We start from the raw sequence: 17,970 nt of genomic DNA, 5'->3' as shown, positions 1-17,970 counted from the left end.
GAGTCCGCACCGGACGGTTCGCGTGACACTAAAACCAGCCTAAAGGTCACTGATTGACTGACTCACTCACTCATCAGAAACTACAAGTGCTAGGAGTCTCAAATTTTGCATGAGGGTTCCTTTTAGAACGTAAGTGCTCACTAAGAACGGATTGGAAACTCCACCCCTAAGAGGGTAAAACAGGATCTACGCGTATGAAGTCGCGGGCGTCCGCTAGTCTACATTATAAAGAGGAAAGATTCGATTGTTTGTTGGTATTGAATAGGCTCCGAAACTACTGGACTGGAAAAATCTTTCACCATCAGAATAATACGTTATTTCTGATGAACATAGGTGAAGTTCGCTGGGTCAACTAGCTATAAATATTATGAAAGTTATCTGTCTATCTTTATCTTCAAATCACTGAACTGATTTACTGATAAGAGAAAGTTTGAGACCCAGGGAAAACCGGGTAATTTTAAAATCATGGTTTTTAAAAGAGATAGGGGTAGTTACTACATAAAGTCTTTCGGTGACACACCAATTTTTTGTCGTAAACGCCTTCATCATCGTCATCATTTCAGCCACAGGACGTCCACTGCTGAACATAGGCCTACCCAATGATTTCCACATCGCCCGGTTGGTACTTAGCGGCCTATAAACGACTTACTATTTTTTATTAATTAAGGAAACCAAACGATTCCTAAACCAATATTCACTAAACGTAAAATAAACTTTGTGTAGATTCAATTACAGGCTGCCACGACTTCAGAATATGCATTCTGAATAAATATTTATAATATAGAGGACAATATACATAAAACTAACATATTGACCGACACACTTATCTAAAGATGTTCTTATAATAAGAAAGAACAAAAAATATTTGTCGGGTTTTCCTTAACGAAGTATACCTGAGTAGGAGATGGCAGGTAACAAAATCGCGTTAGCTTAGCAAGCTTTATCAATTTTGCAACTACTTAAGCAGATTTAAATTTTAGCTAAATGAATCTTATATAAGCAGTTTTAATAAACAGTAATGTGAAGTCTACTGTGCTCTCGACTGTTTACACAAGGTAATAAATTACAGATAGAAACTTATAAAAATAATTATTTTTTTGCAGGTTTAAAAGCTTATTAGCACACACACCATACAAATCTACGACAAGAAGTTCCGGCATAATATAATTAATAGGCGGACTTTATATCGCTAAAAAGCGACCTCTAACTGCTCGGGAGGAAGTTAAAATAATTCTAGAGATTTTAAAACTCTACCTGCTAAAACTCAAACATTTTAAAACTTGGAAAAACCTATTCAAGTTTGAATTATAGGGACAAAATCACTATCTTTCGCTTTAGACACAGACTACAGACCTTTTGTCTATCTACCGGTCGATAAAAAGTCTGTGGTCTAGGAGCATCTGGTAGCCTGGTAAGTACTCTTCCCCCATAATACAAAAGTTAAATTCGCGTTGACATTTTAAGCCAGTATTCATCGCGCTTAATTTTTTATGATACTTTTACACTATAATAAAAGGTTGCACTCCCCTGCCCCCGATGTACACGTACGTCCTGACGACGCATTTTTATTGCAGTCGCTTTCGAGGGCATAGTACAACCTTTTTGTTATTTTATTATTGACTAGCGGCCGCCCGCGACTTCGTACGCGTGGACCCCGTTCAACCCCTTTAGGGGTGATGTTTCGGGATTTTTCTCGCCGTAAAAACCATCCTTGGACCTTGGACTTCAACGAACAATTAAAAAAAAGAATTGGTAAAATTGATCGTGCCGTGTGCTGGTGACGGCAGAGTAGAATACATTTGTCACCAACCCCTACTCTTCCCGCGGGTGTCGTAAGAGGCGACTTAGGGACTACACATCAAACAGAGAACGGGCAGCAGCGCTCTCTGAAAAACATCAATCTTTTAAACTGCGATCTCCAACCCGCCTGCCAAGCGTGGGGATTATGGCAAAACCCTCCACTAAAGTGGAGGAGGCTCATAGTCCAGCAGTGGACTGTAAAGGGCTGTTGATGATGAAAATTGATCCAGGCGTTGTTGAGTTATGCGCTTACCAATACATTTTGCGATTCATTTTTATGGCATAGAAGATTGAAACGCAAGGGCGCAGGTTCACTCCCCGGTTAGGACAGTTTGGGCTATTCAGCTCTACCACTCTGCTTGGAATAGCTTTTGCCCTGACTTTGTCTAGATTTCTATAATAAGAAGCCGTAGCCAGGATCTACAGCTTGACCGCCAATAACCCAACCAGTGAAGGTCAAGTTTGTCCCGGGGGAAAGTTAAACTGTCATTGGACCCGCAACAAAATTGATCAAGGCCCCGGGTTCGATCCGCGGCATCTACACAACTTTGGGTTATTTATTATCACCATACTATATTTTATGCTTCTGACGTACGTGATGCTAACATGATTTAAAGTTTCAACAAAGTTTGTCTAATACAAATACAAAATATAAAAAAATATTTATTCAGTATCAAGTTACATTTATAACAGGGTTTCGATTGGGGTTTTCTTTTAAGTAAAAATAGATACTTGTGTTAGTTAATATTAATAGTTTTCCATGAAGGACTTGACTTTCATTCATTCATCTCTTTAACTAATATGTAGACACTACTTAGATATTAAACTTGCCGAGTGTAGCTGCCGCTCTAACTAGAGCAGTCGCTTACTCGGCAAGCGGAAGGTCTTGGGTTCGATTCCCACCTGAAGCAATCGAGTTTTTCAAGTTTTAAGTACACAGTTAACCTCAGTAACTTTTGTTCTATCAAAATACTTATATTAGTTCTTCTGAGAGGCAAAACTGTACCTCTAGCAAGAACAACTTTCGTCTTCGAACAGTGGCGGCGTAGCATGGGTTGGCACCCGGGGCGGTCACCCCCCCCCCCCCCCCCCCGTCATAAGTCCTAAGGCACCCCCCCCGTCATAAGTCCTAAGGCACCCCCCCTGGTACCCCCAGGTTACCTACCGATGACTGAAAGACAATCGCAAATCATGACAAAGACCGCAGATTTGCCATGCAGATGTGCCAGTGAGTACTAATCTGCGCGACTTGTGTCACCCCCTGATGCTTGGCACCCGGGGCGGACCGCCCCCACCGCCCCCCCCTTACGCCGCTACTGTCTTCGAATCGTTTGCGTATTCGACAAAACTCTATACTCAACCTTCGAATTAAACGATAATGTGACAATTTTGATTCTCAAAATAAGTTTCGTGCAACCATTTCTCATACTAAGTTCACTTTACGACACGTTCACAAGGGCGCAGTTGTAGTTTTCGTACTAAATCTTTTGGTGGCGATTCGAATACGCAAACGATTCAAACTCGAAAGTTTTTCGTGCTAGTCGTACTGTAGAATGAAACTAATGTAGTACCTGCCTACATTATATAAAAGTATCTACTTATAAAGTAAAATGAAATACGTTACGTTAATTGAATTTAAACCTGAACCATACCTACTTTTTTCAAAGCAAATCCCTTTTGGAAAGCTTTAGAACAAATATAGCATTCGTTTTAAAGGTTACATGTCAGTACAATCGTATGAATAATTAAGTTAAATTTAATTTAAATACATTAATACATCGTGCTAAGTAATGAACGTAATGAAGGTGGGTCAAGCGACGCGCGGAGGGGTCAGCCAATGACGGGTGCCCGTGAAATTTTATTGGTTTACTGTTTTAGTAAACATTTTAAACTTTACATTTTGTTGTCAAGAAAACAATTTACTTAACTACAACATTTTCTAACCAAACTTTATGAAAGTTTGGTTAAAGAAGAACGGTCACGCCCCATACAAAAAAAACCCAGACCCGACAGAAACGAGACATACCTCAGTTTTTTTGTCATGTCTTAATTAGTTAAATTATATATTTTTTATATTCGAAATCTATGTATAACACCAAAATATTACCCTTTGTTTTTTGTTCAGGAGTTATACAAAAACTAATACAAAATGCCTATTTATCACTAAAATTGGTAAATGTATGTACCTAAATGTCTATTACAGCTGCTATGGAATGTATCTAGGTGACCTGGAGATACAGCCGGATTATACAGGGTGGTTATACATATGGAACGATAAGTGATCTCACTCGATTATTTCTAAACTACACAAGATATCGAAAAACTAGTTACTGATTCTGAAAGTGCTTCACGAGCTCTTTCAGATGGTACCAATAATAGGTTACAGATTATGGAAGCTGGTAACATTGAATTTTTGGATTTTGTAACTTCTCGTTTCCACCCTGTATAATCCGGCTGTATCTCCAGGTCACCTAGATACATTCCATAGCAGCTGTAATAGACATTTAGGTACATACATTTACCAATTTTGGTGATAAATAGGCATTTTGTATTAGTTTTTGTATAACGCCTGAACAAAAACAAAGGGTAATATTTTGGTGTTATACATAGATTTCGAATATAAAAAATATATAATTTAACTAATTAGGACATGACAAAAAAACTGAGGTATGTCTCGTTTCTGTCGGGCCTGGGTCACAGATGACCGTTCTTCTTTAAAAGAAAACATACTGAAACAAAATTATGAAAAACTTGACCTCTTTGTTGTTGGGTAAAAAGTAGAAAATAAAACCAAAGACCAAAAATTCATTAGTACTTCTACCCTCCAAGAGATGGCGCTGCTTCATTTTGTTTCAGATTTATTTACATACAACAAAATATAAATTTATTCCCTTCCTTGTACTAAAATGAATATTGTATTTTTTATCTCCTTTGTTTATTAATCTTTTAAACAATGGCAGCGATATCTTATGCGCATAAAATGTCACAACTCAATTGACTTCTCAATGAAATCAAAATGGCATAATTTTGTCAGATGACACTCGATTGCACTCGATAGTGACATGCACCATGTCAGACGGTTAAATTCTCAACAATCATTATTAAATTAACAAAAATTAATTTTTATCACAATGTCTCGGAGAGTACTTTGGCCAAATTCTGCGATATTCTCACGGTGCACGAAGGCTACCAAGGCCAGAGGTTTTTTACGACAAAGCACTTCAAGAAGGTCACCCATTGCTTGTTCGATCTAGATGGAACCGTACTTGGTAGGTAAAAGCATTAACTAGCTATTATCATCAGGCCATTCAGACTCCACTGCAGGAGCACGCCCCTTAAGTTTACCAGAGGCAAATGGAGGATTTGGCCGGCACTCCCCACGCTGGCTAGACGGGTTGGGGAGGCTAAGGCGGGTACAATAAATACGGGACTATTCCCACCTCTCGTTCCCACCACTGCAACTCCTGTGTAGCCAGGATCTACAGCTTGACCGCCAATAACCCAACCAGTGAAGGTCAAGTTTGTCACGGGGGAAAGTTATACTGTCATTGGACCCGCAACGAAATCAATCAGAAGAACATAGGAGGAGTTCGAAATTAAGGTTCGATAGTCGAATTAAGGGCGGGTACAAGCTAGGCCTATTATATTACAGATATTTAAGCAGACGGTTCCACACACGCACTTAGCTGTGTGGTTCCATAATATTAGAATCCGACCGCCATAGTCTTCCTGTGGTGACTAAGAGACAATATGCGAACAACAGGCTTCCTTAACCCGCATCGGTAAATTAGAGAGTCACATGCCCGTTTTCACCATCAATCCCTAATTTTTAAGTGACCCCTATAGTAACAAATAACAGGAATTTTGTTTACATAGGGGTCACTTAAAAATTAGGGATTGATGGTGAAAATGGGCAACAGTCTCATAAAAGATTAGATGATCTGATGACGATGCCTACTTTGAACTAAGTTCAAACTCTTATGTTCTTCTGATTAATTTCATTGCGGATCCAATGACAGTCTAACTTTCTTCGGGACAAACTGGACTGGTTGTGTTATTGGCGGTCAAGCTGTAGATCTTGGCTACACAGGAGTTACAGCGGTGGGAACGAGAGGTGGGCATAGTCTTTTCCTCTAGTAGATTGGAGACAATCACACGTCTCGTAAGAGACTTAGAAAACTAATGCCTGTTTTCACCATCAATCCCTAATTTTTAAGTGACCCTATGGTTACACATATGAGGATTTTTGTTTTCATAAAGGTCACTTAAAAATTAGGGATTGATGGTGAAAATAGACTGACTGTAATATTGCTAAGTTCCGATCAATTTTGCACTTGATTGCGATTAATATGTTACGGTTAATGTGATAAATTGAAAATTATTAATAATAACCGGTTATTATGAATAATTACCGACAGTCGCGGTAAAAGTGATAAATTAATCACATTTAACACTGATTATTATAATAATTCAACCTTAGTACTAACAAATATCATAAAAGAGAACAACATCTTGTGTACGTGCTCTTGTACAGCCAAACTTTTGAACGTTTTGATATCATATATTAATATAATTTGGCATAATGAGTTTGGAATGTTTCTTGCATAATATTACTTTTCCATGATGCCTATAACATAATGTTTTGATTTAAAGTGAAAAATAGGTTAAGGTGCGGCGGGGGTGGCCCTTGGGCCACCCCTAAGCCGCCTATTTAGTTTTATACACACATAAATGACCTCATATTAATCACATTTACCAAATCCTGCGGTAATTATTCACAATAACCGGCGATTATTCATAATTTTCACATTTATCACTTTGACCGTAACAAATACATAAAAAGTACGACAACGACCGAATTCAAACGTTTAATGTAGGTCTTTGTTGCACTGTGCCTTAAACTTAAGTAAGTACGAGTAGTTGGTACTGCATAAATAAATATTTTTTGAATAAAAATGTGTCCTTTCAGACTCAGAAATCATGTATCACAAAATGATAAAACAAATATGCGAAAAATATGGAAGGAAATACACAAAGGAGCTTCGCATCAGGGTAAATTATACTAATTTAGCTTTCGTTGTTATCATTGTCTTACTCTGTAATAAATATTTATCAGAAAACCAACGAATAGTGAATTATACGGAAGACGATGTGTTTACAAAAAAACTACTGTATGTTTATATTCGTTGTCTAGTACCCATAGTAGCTACAAGCTTTGCTTAGTTTGGGACTAGAAGCGTAGTGTAAAATGTCCAAGGATATGTATTTATTTATTACTAGCTTTCCGCCCGCGGCTTCGCCCGCGTGGAATTTTGTCTGTCACAGAAAAAATTTTTCGCGCGCGTCCCTGTTTCAAAAACCGGGATAAAAATGTCCTTTTCCAGGACTCAAACTATGTTTATGCCAAATTTCATCAAAATCGGTTCAGTGGTTTAGGCGTGAAAGAGAGACAGACAGACAGACAGACAGAGTTACTTTCGCATTTATAATATTAGTATATGTAGATTATTTACATAGTTTGAAGATTCCTCCTGCTCTATGAATTGTCAAGGATTTTCCACACTGCATGCGATCTGCGGTCAGGGCAAAGTGAACGCAGCCTGCATCATTTTATGAACAACAATGACGGTGTGGCAAATCCTTCAACCTCAGGTAAATGATGATATAAAAGAAGAAGATACCTACTTAGTTCTTTATGGTGTGCCTTGGGTGGCCTACTTACTTCTAGCAGTGGTCAGCATTTCAGCAATAGGCTGAATGATGATGATAAAATGTATATAAATTCCAAACTCTACAGATGTACGGAGTTACGGACCGGGAGATCTGCCTGACGGTGGTGAAAGAACTCAAGATGCCGATCTCAGCCGACGAGTTTGAGATGCAACTCGGAGACCTCGCCAAGAAGGTCCTGCCGGCAGCCCCGTTACAAAAAGGTTACATAGGGTATTTATATGCAAAGTCGCAATAATGAAAATGGATTCCTGATTATTACTTTCCGTTTCCTCACTTCTTTTCCATCTTTTCATATTTTGTTTTTTAATACTAACATTGCCATCTAATTTCTTTAGCTAACCTTTTAACGGTCGACGAGGATCGAACGAAAGTACGCTATAAATAACGCAGGAGTTTGGGTGAAAAGTTCGTACTCTTAGGTTGTCGCAGAATGTGGCATTTCTGGAGCCTCGAATCGGCAGTCCTATGCTAACACTGTTAGGATAATGTCGCCTTTTGGTGGCAAATAAAGAATTTTATATTTTACTAATGGTTTATCAATTCACTCTGCTCTTTAAATTAAGATTTTTCTATTCTATCCTATTCTGAAACTTAACTTCAAACTTCTCCTTTCGTTGCGCGTCCAATGACTTTCCACCGGGACAAACGTGACCTTCACTGGTTGGGCTTTTATTGGCGGTCAAGCTGTAGATCCTGGCTACACAGGAGTTGCAGTGGTGGGAACGCAGGTGGGAATAGTCCCGTTTATCCTATTCTAACAATGATTTATCAATCCAGGAGCAGAGCGCCTGCTGACGCACCTGCACGACTACAAGATCCCCATGGCTCTGGCCACCAACTCCACGGAGCAAGCGGTCCGGCTCCACGCCACTGCCAGGCCTAGGCTCTTTGGGCTTTTTAACCATAAGGTACTCGTGTTCTATAGGAGAATATGGGAGAAACATACTTCGTAAGCCCTCATTTCATGACGTTATTCTCGTTTAGCATCTGAAAAAAATTGGGCATGGCTGAAAATATGTGTTGTAAGATCTCTCCTTAGGTTGGTTGGTTTAGGTTAACTAAGGTTGAACTACGCACACGACCAAAGGCCCTTGGGGTAGAAAGTTCTCGAGTGTTGACCACAATTCAGAAAACGGTAGACATTCTACTCAAGAAGCAGAGAGGCCTTTGTTAAGCGGAGGACGAAAGCCTGCTTATTACCTTTATAACTTTATACATAAACTCGATTGTTACATAAGTATTGAGTTGTGTTATTGACTCAATAATTCTCTGTAGGTGTGCGCCAGCGATCCAGACGTGGACCGGGGCAAGCCGCATCCGGATATCTACCTCGTCGCAGCGAACCGCTTTCCGGAGAAACCGAAACCCATACAGGTATGCAACCATCGCCAGTAGTTCACAAACTAGTATCCTACATTTCTTTCTAAGTATTATGCCCTTTTTCACCGTCAATCCCTAATTTTTAAGTTACCCCTATGAAAAAAATCCTGTTAAGTGCTATCATAGGGATTGATGGTGAAAACGGGCCTATGTATTGTACTATACAACCCGATCGAGTTAACTGCGCACCTGACAGCCGTGACGTCATATCGACGCTCGGTACGGAACGGAGCGAACGCAGGGAGGTCTGCGGGTGAGTGCGAGAGAGAGTCGCATTTTAGCGAGGAGCGCAGTTAGCTTGAATGGGTTGTATCATTATAACAAGACTATGAATATTATTTCTTTATGACAAAGCCATACAACAATAGACTTTCCTCTCTTTGGATTGTCTCAGATCACTTCGAAAAGACCGCCTAAACGTTTTACATTTAACATTTAGATTTCTTTGATATTATAGACTTTGTTACTTACCTCCTTATGTATTTTTCAGTGTCTTGTGTTTGAAGATTCAGCATGCGGCGTGGAGGCTGCCACTGCAGCAGGAATGCAGGTAGGTACTTACTTACTATCATAAGAAGCTGGCAGGCTATTTCCACCAAAGAGAAGCGGAGAAGAGCGGAGCGATGCGGAGACGAGAGGAGATGAGTGAGCAGTGCGTAGCTATCAGCTGTTAGTCCATCTATTGTTTATCACAATGAAACACCGCACCGCACCGCTGTCCTCCGAAAAACAAGTGCGCCCGACACTTTTCCATTCTTCTCTCGATCCATTTCTACATTTTCCACCGAAGCGGGACGGAGTGGAGATGTGCAAATAATGGAATCTGATTGGTTATTCAAAATACTTCTTTACTCCGCCCCGCCTCGTTGGAAACCGGGCCTTAGTCTTCCTTTGGATAGAAACAATATTTTTTCCACTTCTTTTTTCAGGTGGTAATGATCCCCGATCCCCGTTTGGACCGCGAGCAAACCCGCCACGCAACACTAGTGATACGATCTTTGATGGATTTCCAACCGGAACTTTTTGGATTACCTCCTTTTGATGAGAAACCGGAGAGACGAGAAATGCGGGATGCTTCTCCTACAAAATAATTGTCATTTTTGGAAATATTTCGGGTATATACTGCCATCTATCGGCGAGTAGTCTTATTAATGGACTTGTCAGCGCCATCTGTAGCAGACTTTTTAGGCTGTAATGAAGTAAGTTGTGTAAACTAAAATATAGATGTCGCTTTTTACGTGAAACAATTTTTTGCATCTTACTTTCGTCACTAAACAATATTTAAGCTAAACTTTTCGCGTTTATAAGTTCCCAAATTTTCCTATATTTTTGAGGCATTTATACTTGCTCATTGTTACGCTATTTTGGTGAAAATTGCGTCTCACCTCACCAACTACCATGGAGTAGCAGATACATGTTCGAAGAAAATGTATAGATGGCGCTGTATCCCAAATTTTCTTTCAGCATTTTTAGTAACTAATTAAATAAAGTACAAGAATAGACAGTGATACTATTTTTATTTCGAGTATTTTGTAAAAAATAATAAATCTTCATAACATCATTATGTGCACCATCCAAGTCTTCATTGTACATTGTGTATGTTCTTAGGTGTCTTTGTAGTAGGTAGGTGCCTTTTGTATTTCGAGGTTCTATATTTTTTTTGCTATAGATTTACCTGAGATTTTAAAATATTTCTTTTTCAATAAATAAAAATGCATCGGCTTTTATGACTATGTTTTATTACCAAACCCATTAAAATTAGCATTACACGACAATTTTAAAACTATTTTAGCTTAACTCTGGAATTTATGTTTATTTACATTTATTACAATATGATTTATTTATACACTATTAACTAATAACCACATCTTTCTTTAGTCTAGTCACAAAATAATCTGCATTTTTAAAGGTTTTTTACTTGAAACTTGTTTTTATAGCACTTATACATGTATAAAAAAATTCTTAAGCTTGTTTATAGCACTTATACATATACATGTCCAAAAATATAACTTTTGTATTTATCACAGCTTAGGGACATAATGTGGGACAATATTGAAAGCAGACGGCATAGACACTAATTTAGAAAACCATCTATCTATAAAATTGTCTTATTTATTAACTCCCCGCACCCCGCGCGACCGAGACCAAACATTGCTGGGGCGCGGCCGAGTGGATGAAACGATCTATAATGCTATAGAAAGTAACATACAAATAAAATAAAAATCCATTCCTTAGTTTAGTTCAGGTAACTTACTAATATAATTTATACAGAATCATAATGTTCTACAGAAACTATTCCAGAGTAAAGAAAGATGTGGCATCTACTTTTATCTAAAAGGTAACCAATGAACAAAAATATTTGGTTTTGAAACAGACAAAATTGTGACAAGTTTAGTTACAATACACAAACAAAAATGCTTTTTGTAAATGAAAAAGATATGGGTTGAACTTACAAATAAGTGGATAATATCATTCTTTTAAACTACGCGAGTCTGAGGTTATAGGTCTAAAGCCCGGTCCGTGAGCACGTAGAATTTTGTCCAATGACCCCTACCTAGCTACCCATCCTTATCGCTCGCGCGTAATTATATTGCTGTCGCGACTGGCACCCGCAGTGAGTGTGCGAGCGCGATAGCAACATAATTACGCGCGAGCGATAAGGATGGGTAGCTTGGGGTCATTGGACAAAATTCTACGTGCTCGCAGACCAGACTATAGCACATAACTCGGTTAGTGCCTGAGGTATGGGAGCGGGAGGGTGTTTTTTGTTACGTCAAACCAGAGTAAATACAAATGAGTAGGTCATCTTCATAGAAACGCACGGGCGCGGTTTGTATGTGAGCGCGCCAACACGTATGCGGCGCGACCGCACACACTGACAAAATTTAGCGGGGATTAGCGGGGAGCCAGTCGTGGTTGCGCCGAATTTTGTCAGTGTGTGCGTGCGCGCCGCATACGTGTTGGCGCGCTCACATACAAACCGCGCCCGTGCGTTTCTATGAAGATGACCTACTCATTTGTATTTACTCTGGTCAAATGTCAGCGAGATTTCAGATTTGTAAGCTCTGTCACATCAAAATCACTCCTGTGGGTCTAGACAAAGTGCAAATTATAATCGCAAACCAGTCGAAAAGTGGTCGAAAAGCCCCTTTTTTGTATGGAGTTTTGACGGATTCGATTTTCGATTCGATCAAAAAGTGCGTTTTGTCTAGGGGGGCTGTACCGCTCCCTTACCTAAGACACTGATTGAGTTAAGCGCTAGACATACAGTTCAGCTCATATTATAACAGTCTTCAATACAAGTATATTAGTAATTTATGTACTCCACAAGTATGAGTATACTTGAATTTAGAGACTGTGCCAAACTTGTATACAGGGCGTAAACCAAATACATTTAGGGCTGATTTTTCAATCGTCAGATAACTTTTAACCGAAGAATAAGTTTGACACATTGATAGTTTCAGTATGGGAAATATGTCAAAATGACAAGTTTATTCTTCAGTTAAAAGTTATCTGACGATTGAAAAATCAGCCCTAAGAGACTTAAAAATATTGAGAATTTTTAACAAAAAAAAAATATAAAAAAATTTTCGAAGTTTTGAAATTGGATGTCTCCAGTTTCAAAAATATTTATCTCCTGACAAAAATAAGGAAAGTAAATTGAGAGCACGGTGAAAATAATATTACTCAACAGTCTTTAAGTTATACAATTTTAGAGAATCCAATTGCAAAATAGTTACGCCCTGTATACACGTGTCTATAAAGTTAAATACAGATACATAAGTATGCAATATACATGACATACAGCAAAATCAAATCTCTTATAAATTTAATAAATTGTGCTGTTTTTTAATATACATAATATAAAACAAACGTTTTTTTTTTTCAATAACTTGATAACTTTGGATAAAATAAAACATTTTTGAAGAAAAACATTTCATTTTCGAACTTTTCAATGTTTTTACAGGATCAGTCTCATTGGACATTTTTTTTTGTTCTTATACAATTTATATATTTTTTTACACAGGCACTTCGCATCCTCGTAGATTTATACTGACTAACAATTTAGTGTTTTTATTGAAATTGATTTTTAGTACCAATTTCACCCGGTTGAGGCGCTAGTGTGTTATTAGATACATTTCACGCAAATCATTGAAAAACTTTAGTGCTAGAAAAAGCAAAGAAGTTCTTAGGAGGCAGTATTCGTCAATCCAGTTACACAAAAATTGTAAAGTCATCATCAAATAATTCGTGAGGCCCAAAGTGGCCAAAAAGTTGACAACACAACCTTATTCCAATGAGGGCTATCGTTTTAGCGCTCACCAGTTGGCGCCACTGTAGAGTAAGGTCCTGTCACTTGCTAGTAGCGAAGACAGTGGCACCAACTGGTGAGCGCGAAAGTGGTAGGAGGACTATCGCATTTGCACTCATCAAGATGGCGCCACTGTAGAGTAAGGTCCTGTCAATCGCCAGGGGTGCCAACTGTTAAGTATAAAAACGATAGCCCTCATTGTGACAAAGACGTGTTGCGAAAACTTTGGCTACTTTGGGTGTCACGAACTATTTGATGCTGACTGTAAAAGACAATATCGTGGGGCATACTCAGTTTTACATGTAGAATTTTATTTACTATACGGACTCTTTCAAATAAGAGGTTTTGAGCCAGACAGTCATATGTGTGTGGGAAAATTGTATGACAACTACGTTGGAATAAAAAATACAATTAAAAACAATCTTGAGGTTACTCCAAAAAAATTCCAGTTTCATATGTTGCTATCCCTCTCAAGTAAAGCGAGATATCAGCATGAGCGACAGTGATGGATAGATAACTATGTAAACAACGTTTTGGAGCCGTGCTGCTCAAAAGGTGTTATTTGAAAGAGCCCTACAAGTATGAGCAATAGGCATTAAAAAACTAAATAGATTCAGACCATTTCGAGTTAAAATCAACGTGTATTTAGTGCCTAAGATGTGATCATCAGGTCATTCAGTCTCGACTGCAGGAGCACGACCCTCTAATTTACCAGCAAATGGAGGATTTGGCCTACACTCCCCACGTAATCCAGTATTTGTGATGTAATTTCACACTATCAGATCAAGGCGTTTAATATTCATCATCATTTCAGTTACAGGACGTCCACTGCTGAACATAGGCCTCCCCTCAATGATTTTAATATTGACAGTTTTATATTGAGTATAATTTTTAACGCGTATTTGTTATATTGTGGACATTTCAGAACTAAATATCACATAATTGGACTTTTGATTACATAAAAAATAACGTATCAACGATAGATTCGTAATAAACAATTTGTAAATCAATGCCAACTTGAATATAATATTAAAAACAAAATAAATTATATTTTTTACATAATATACACTTCTCAGCAAGGTTGAATCGCGTTTTCAGTGTCTTTCTAAAGCCCGGTCTGTGAGCACGTACAATTTTGTCCAATGACCCCAAGCTACCCATCCTTATCGCTCGCACACTCACTGCGGGCGCCCGTCGCACAGTCGCGACAGCAACATAATTCATACCTAATTATTTAGAGCTTGACGACTTTTGGTGGACGGATTCTAGTCGGTCTTAATAACCTCAATAAATTTTTTGAAGATTTATTTACACGTAAAATGAGGACTTCTGAGTACTATAATTTTATGTTACCTTGTGTATAGCTCATTACTATGATTTTGTCCTTCAATAGATCTTATCATCCATCAGTTGAGCTATAGTGTCTAAAATCCATTGGATCAGTAGTCTCGGTTTAGGTTTTTTTTTACAAAATATTGTAGAAAAATCATAGAGTTAATATAGAAAAGAATAATTTAAAATATCATTGGCAAGATTGTTTAAAATTACATTGTCAGGTACCGCCATCTAGCGTTCAGTAGAGTAACTACACCATTGTTTATAGTTAAGTTACTTATTTACAGATGGCGTTGTTTTGTTAAAACATAAAATAAAATTGCACTTTTTAACGGATCAAAAAGCAAAAATAAGTACCGCCATCTAGCGTTCATTTAAGAAAACTATCTACACACCGTTATTTACAGTTATATACAGCAGATGGCGTTGTTAGATTGTGAAACGCGATATTATCCGATGCATGAGTTTCTTTTGTTGAAGAAGTCCCAACTTACAAATTGTCTACTGATTCTCTCACTCATACCAGCATCTTAAGGTGAGCAAGAGAGACGGATAAAGCCTTAGTATTTAAAAGAAAATAAGAAGTTATTTGAAAACCAGTCTTAAGTCTGCCATCTAATCATCTTGGAAATATACATGTATCATAATTATACCTGCTCTTTTTTCCATCTCCGATACTGAATTCAATTTACAATTAACTGAATCGATTTTGACATCCGATTTGGAATTGAGAACAGATTTGTTGCAATCGATTTTGATTGATTTATCTTTTGTATCATTGACGATATTGACGCATCCATTTTCTAAATGTTTTTGCTCTTTACTTTCTTTGCTATCGACTAATTTGTCATGGGGAACTTTAAAAACAATTTTGCTACCACAAATCTAATAGGTTAAGCCGTTAATTTTAAAATCATTATCAATTTTACTGTTGACTTTAACATCCTTATCAATTTTACTGTTGATTTTAACATCATTATCAATCTTACTGTTGACTTTAACATCCTTATCAATCTTATTGTTGATTTTAACATCATTAGCAATCTTACTTGTATTATCAGCTTTCAATCTATCTTCTCCAATCTTCTTAGTTTCTCTCAACTGGTCATCCTCTTTTAATTTCTGAGCTTCAAGTTTGAGTTTCTCTTCTGCCTCTTCTATCTTCTTAGCTTCTTTTAAGTCTTTTTCTTGTTTCACTTTACCTTCATGCCTAAGTTTTTCTTCTTCGCTCAACTTGTCATCCTCTTTTAATTTCTGAGCTTCAAGTATGAGGTTTTCTTGTGCTTCTTCTATCTTCTCAGCATTTTTTAAATCTTCTTCTTTCAATGTCTCTTCAAGCCTCAGTTTTTCTTCTTCATCCTTAATTTTCTGAGCTTCAACCCTCAGTTTTTCTTCTGCCTCTCTCTGCTTCTTCTCGGCGAGTTCCTTCCTTCTGATCGCGTTCCACCACGGCATGAACCGCTGGAACATGACCCGGGAGCGATGCTGCGGCTTTAGGACCCAGGATATGGCCATGTCCACGTCGGCGATCCTGGAAGAATGGGGAGTTGTTTGAGTGATGTGGATATTTTTATAGACCACAGTATCCCAACGGTTTCGACATTTAAAGAAAGTTTCTTCGATACCCGTTGTTCGCTGTATCACAAAAATTGTGAACCTAACCTAACAGAAGCATTTGCTTACTAGAAGGGGTTAGCAGGGATATTAGTAATTTATTCAGTTTATTCGCGAGTCAATGTCCGCGACATAAATGACACCCGTGGTGGCTACTTAATACAAATCTTTTACAATTTGTAGCGGTCACCGACCAGCTTCGTTTAATGAGTCAAAGACCAAGATGGAGTTTTGCAGTAGATAAGAAATTCTAAAGGCTTTTGAGTAAACCAAAGACTACCTGTCCTATCAATGGGACTATTCCCACCTCTCGTTCTCCCCGCTGCAACTCCCGTGTAGCCAGGATCTACAGCTAGAACGCTAATAAAAACCCAACCAGTGAAGGTCAAGTTTATCCCAGGGGAAAGTCTGTCATTGTACCCGCAACGAAATTAATCAGAACCTAAACCTTTCCTATCAGTGTTCTCACGACTCTTGAGCATATCTTACCTCCTCTTGAACCTGTCCCGGTCGATAGCGCAGCGTTCCCAGTGTCCGGCACGCGCCTGTCTTGCTGCGAAAGTCCATACACGCATCACGTGCACCTTGGGCGGGTTTGGAGAGAAGTGTACCTGGAAAGGAGAGAGGATGACTGTTATTAAATGATCAAGTGGTAAATATTCTGGCAACACCAAGACGACGCCTATGCTCTATCTTTAGAACTTTTTTGCTTCCTCTTTTCCACAACATTTTGTGTGTGCAACACGGTCGTATTTTCTCCGCAGTACATTAATTATATTTCCAACTTGACTTTCGTCGCTCTATGGACTTTTCTCATAACATTATTCATCATATAAGTTTGCAGGCCCTTCAGGGACTTATATACGTTGTAACAAGATTTCCCTACGCTTTTTTTTAACTAATAATGTTGGCAACGCTGCCTTTCTTGTCCACGCACTAGTTTTCCTTCCAAAACGTAAATGCATGCAAGGGAAGCCACGGGAAACAGCTTGTGAAAAAACGATCTTTAATATCTTTAATGCCACATACCATTTACGTAAGACAAAGCCCATTCATTTCTTTGTTGACTCAAGAGACAATGCGCGAATTATTCATACAATGGCCACTGCTCGTTTGATCTTAGTTTCAATGTGTATAGTACATAGTAATACATCATCATCTCATCATTTAGGCCCAGAAAAGACGGTGAAACGCAACTGCAACGAAACTGCAACTTTGTGATGATTCTGATGAATGAAACTGAAAGTTTCAAACTGGTCGCGTCATTTGTGGTCTCTCAACGGACGCTATGGCAGAAACTTAGATGCAACTCAAAAGTAACTAGCAATTGCAGTTTCGTTGCAGTTGCGTTTCACCGTCTGTTCTGGGCCTTAGTCTCCACTGCAGGAGCACGGCCCTCTCTAATTTATCAGAGACTAGCCGCCGCCAACCGGCCATTGTGGAAATCATTGGGGGAGGCCTATGTTCAGCAGTGGACGTCCTATGGCTCAAATGATGATGATGATGAGTCGACCTTACGAACTCTTTACAGCCTATATTCATCAAAAATAATGTAGGCTAATGGTGAAAGATTTTTCAAATCGGTCCAGTAGTTTCGGAGCCTATTCAAAAAAACAAACAATGAAATCTTTCTTCTTTATAATATCAGAGACAAATGGAGGATTTGGTCTACATGACTGTGCTCTTCACGCTGCACGCGCTGGCCTGATGTTAGATCAGTTATGAATTCTTATTCTGCATAAAATGCCAAAAGTTTGAAGTTTAAAGCCAACACTTTTTTGCCAGAGTAAGATAAG

The 17,970-nt window shown here is 38.4% G+C and overlaps 2 protein-coding genes across 2 annotated transcripts in view; one reads left to right on the top strand and one right to left on the bottom strand.

Moving 5' to 3' along the window:
* The first annotated feature begins 4,814 nt into the window (after window positions 1-4,814).
* LOC135085802 (probable pseudouridine-5'-phosphatase) lies at window positions 4,815-10,640 on the top strand. Its single transcript, XM_063980611.1, has 7 exons — window positions 4,815-5,069; window positions 6,770-6,852; window positions 7,598-7,733; window positions 8,311-8,441; window positions 8,809-8,907; window positions 9,404-9,463; window positions 9,843-10,640. Exons 2-7 carry the CDS (start codon window positions 6,781-6,783, stop codon window positions 10,002-10,004), a joined length of 660 nt encoding a protein of 219 aa, XP_063836681.1. The 5' UTR covers window positions 4,815-5,069; window positions 6,770-6,780; the 3' UTR covers window positions 10,005-10,640.
* A 4,330-nt stretch (window positions 10,641-14,970) lies between these two features.
* Window positions 14,971-17,970, bottom strand: part of LOC135085784 (uncharacterized) — a 29,640-nt gene continuing 26,640 nt past the window's right edge. The window contains exons 2-3 of the mRNA XM_063980584.1: window positions 16,664-16,785; window positions 14,971-16,091 (exon numbers count right to left, since the gene is read on the bottom strand). Of these exons, the coding sequence (XP_063836654.1) occupies window positions 15,446-16,091; window positions 16,664-16,785 (768 nt within the window). The 3' untranslated portion in view covers window positions 14,971-15,445. The remainder of the gene's footprint in view (window positions 16,092-16,663; window positions 16,786-17,970) is intronic.

The sequence above is a fragment of the Ostrinia nubilalis genome, chromosome 29 (assembly GCF_963855985.1).
Source record: "Ostrinia nubilalis chromosome 29, ilOstNubi1.1, whole genome shotgun sequence".
NCBI lineage: Eukaryota > Metazoa > Arthropoda > Insecta > Lepidoptera > Crambidae > Ostrinia > Ostrinia nubilalis.
Note: the sequence above shows the minus strand (reverse complement) of the source record. Positions and strands in the feature narration are given on the sequence as shown.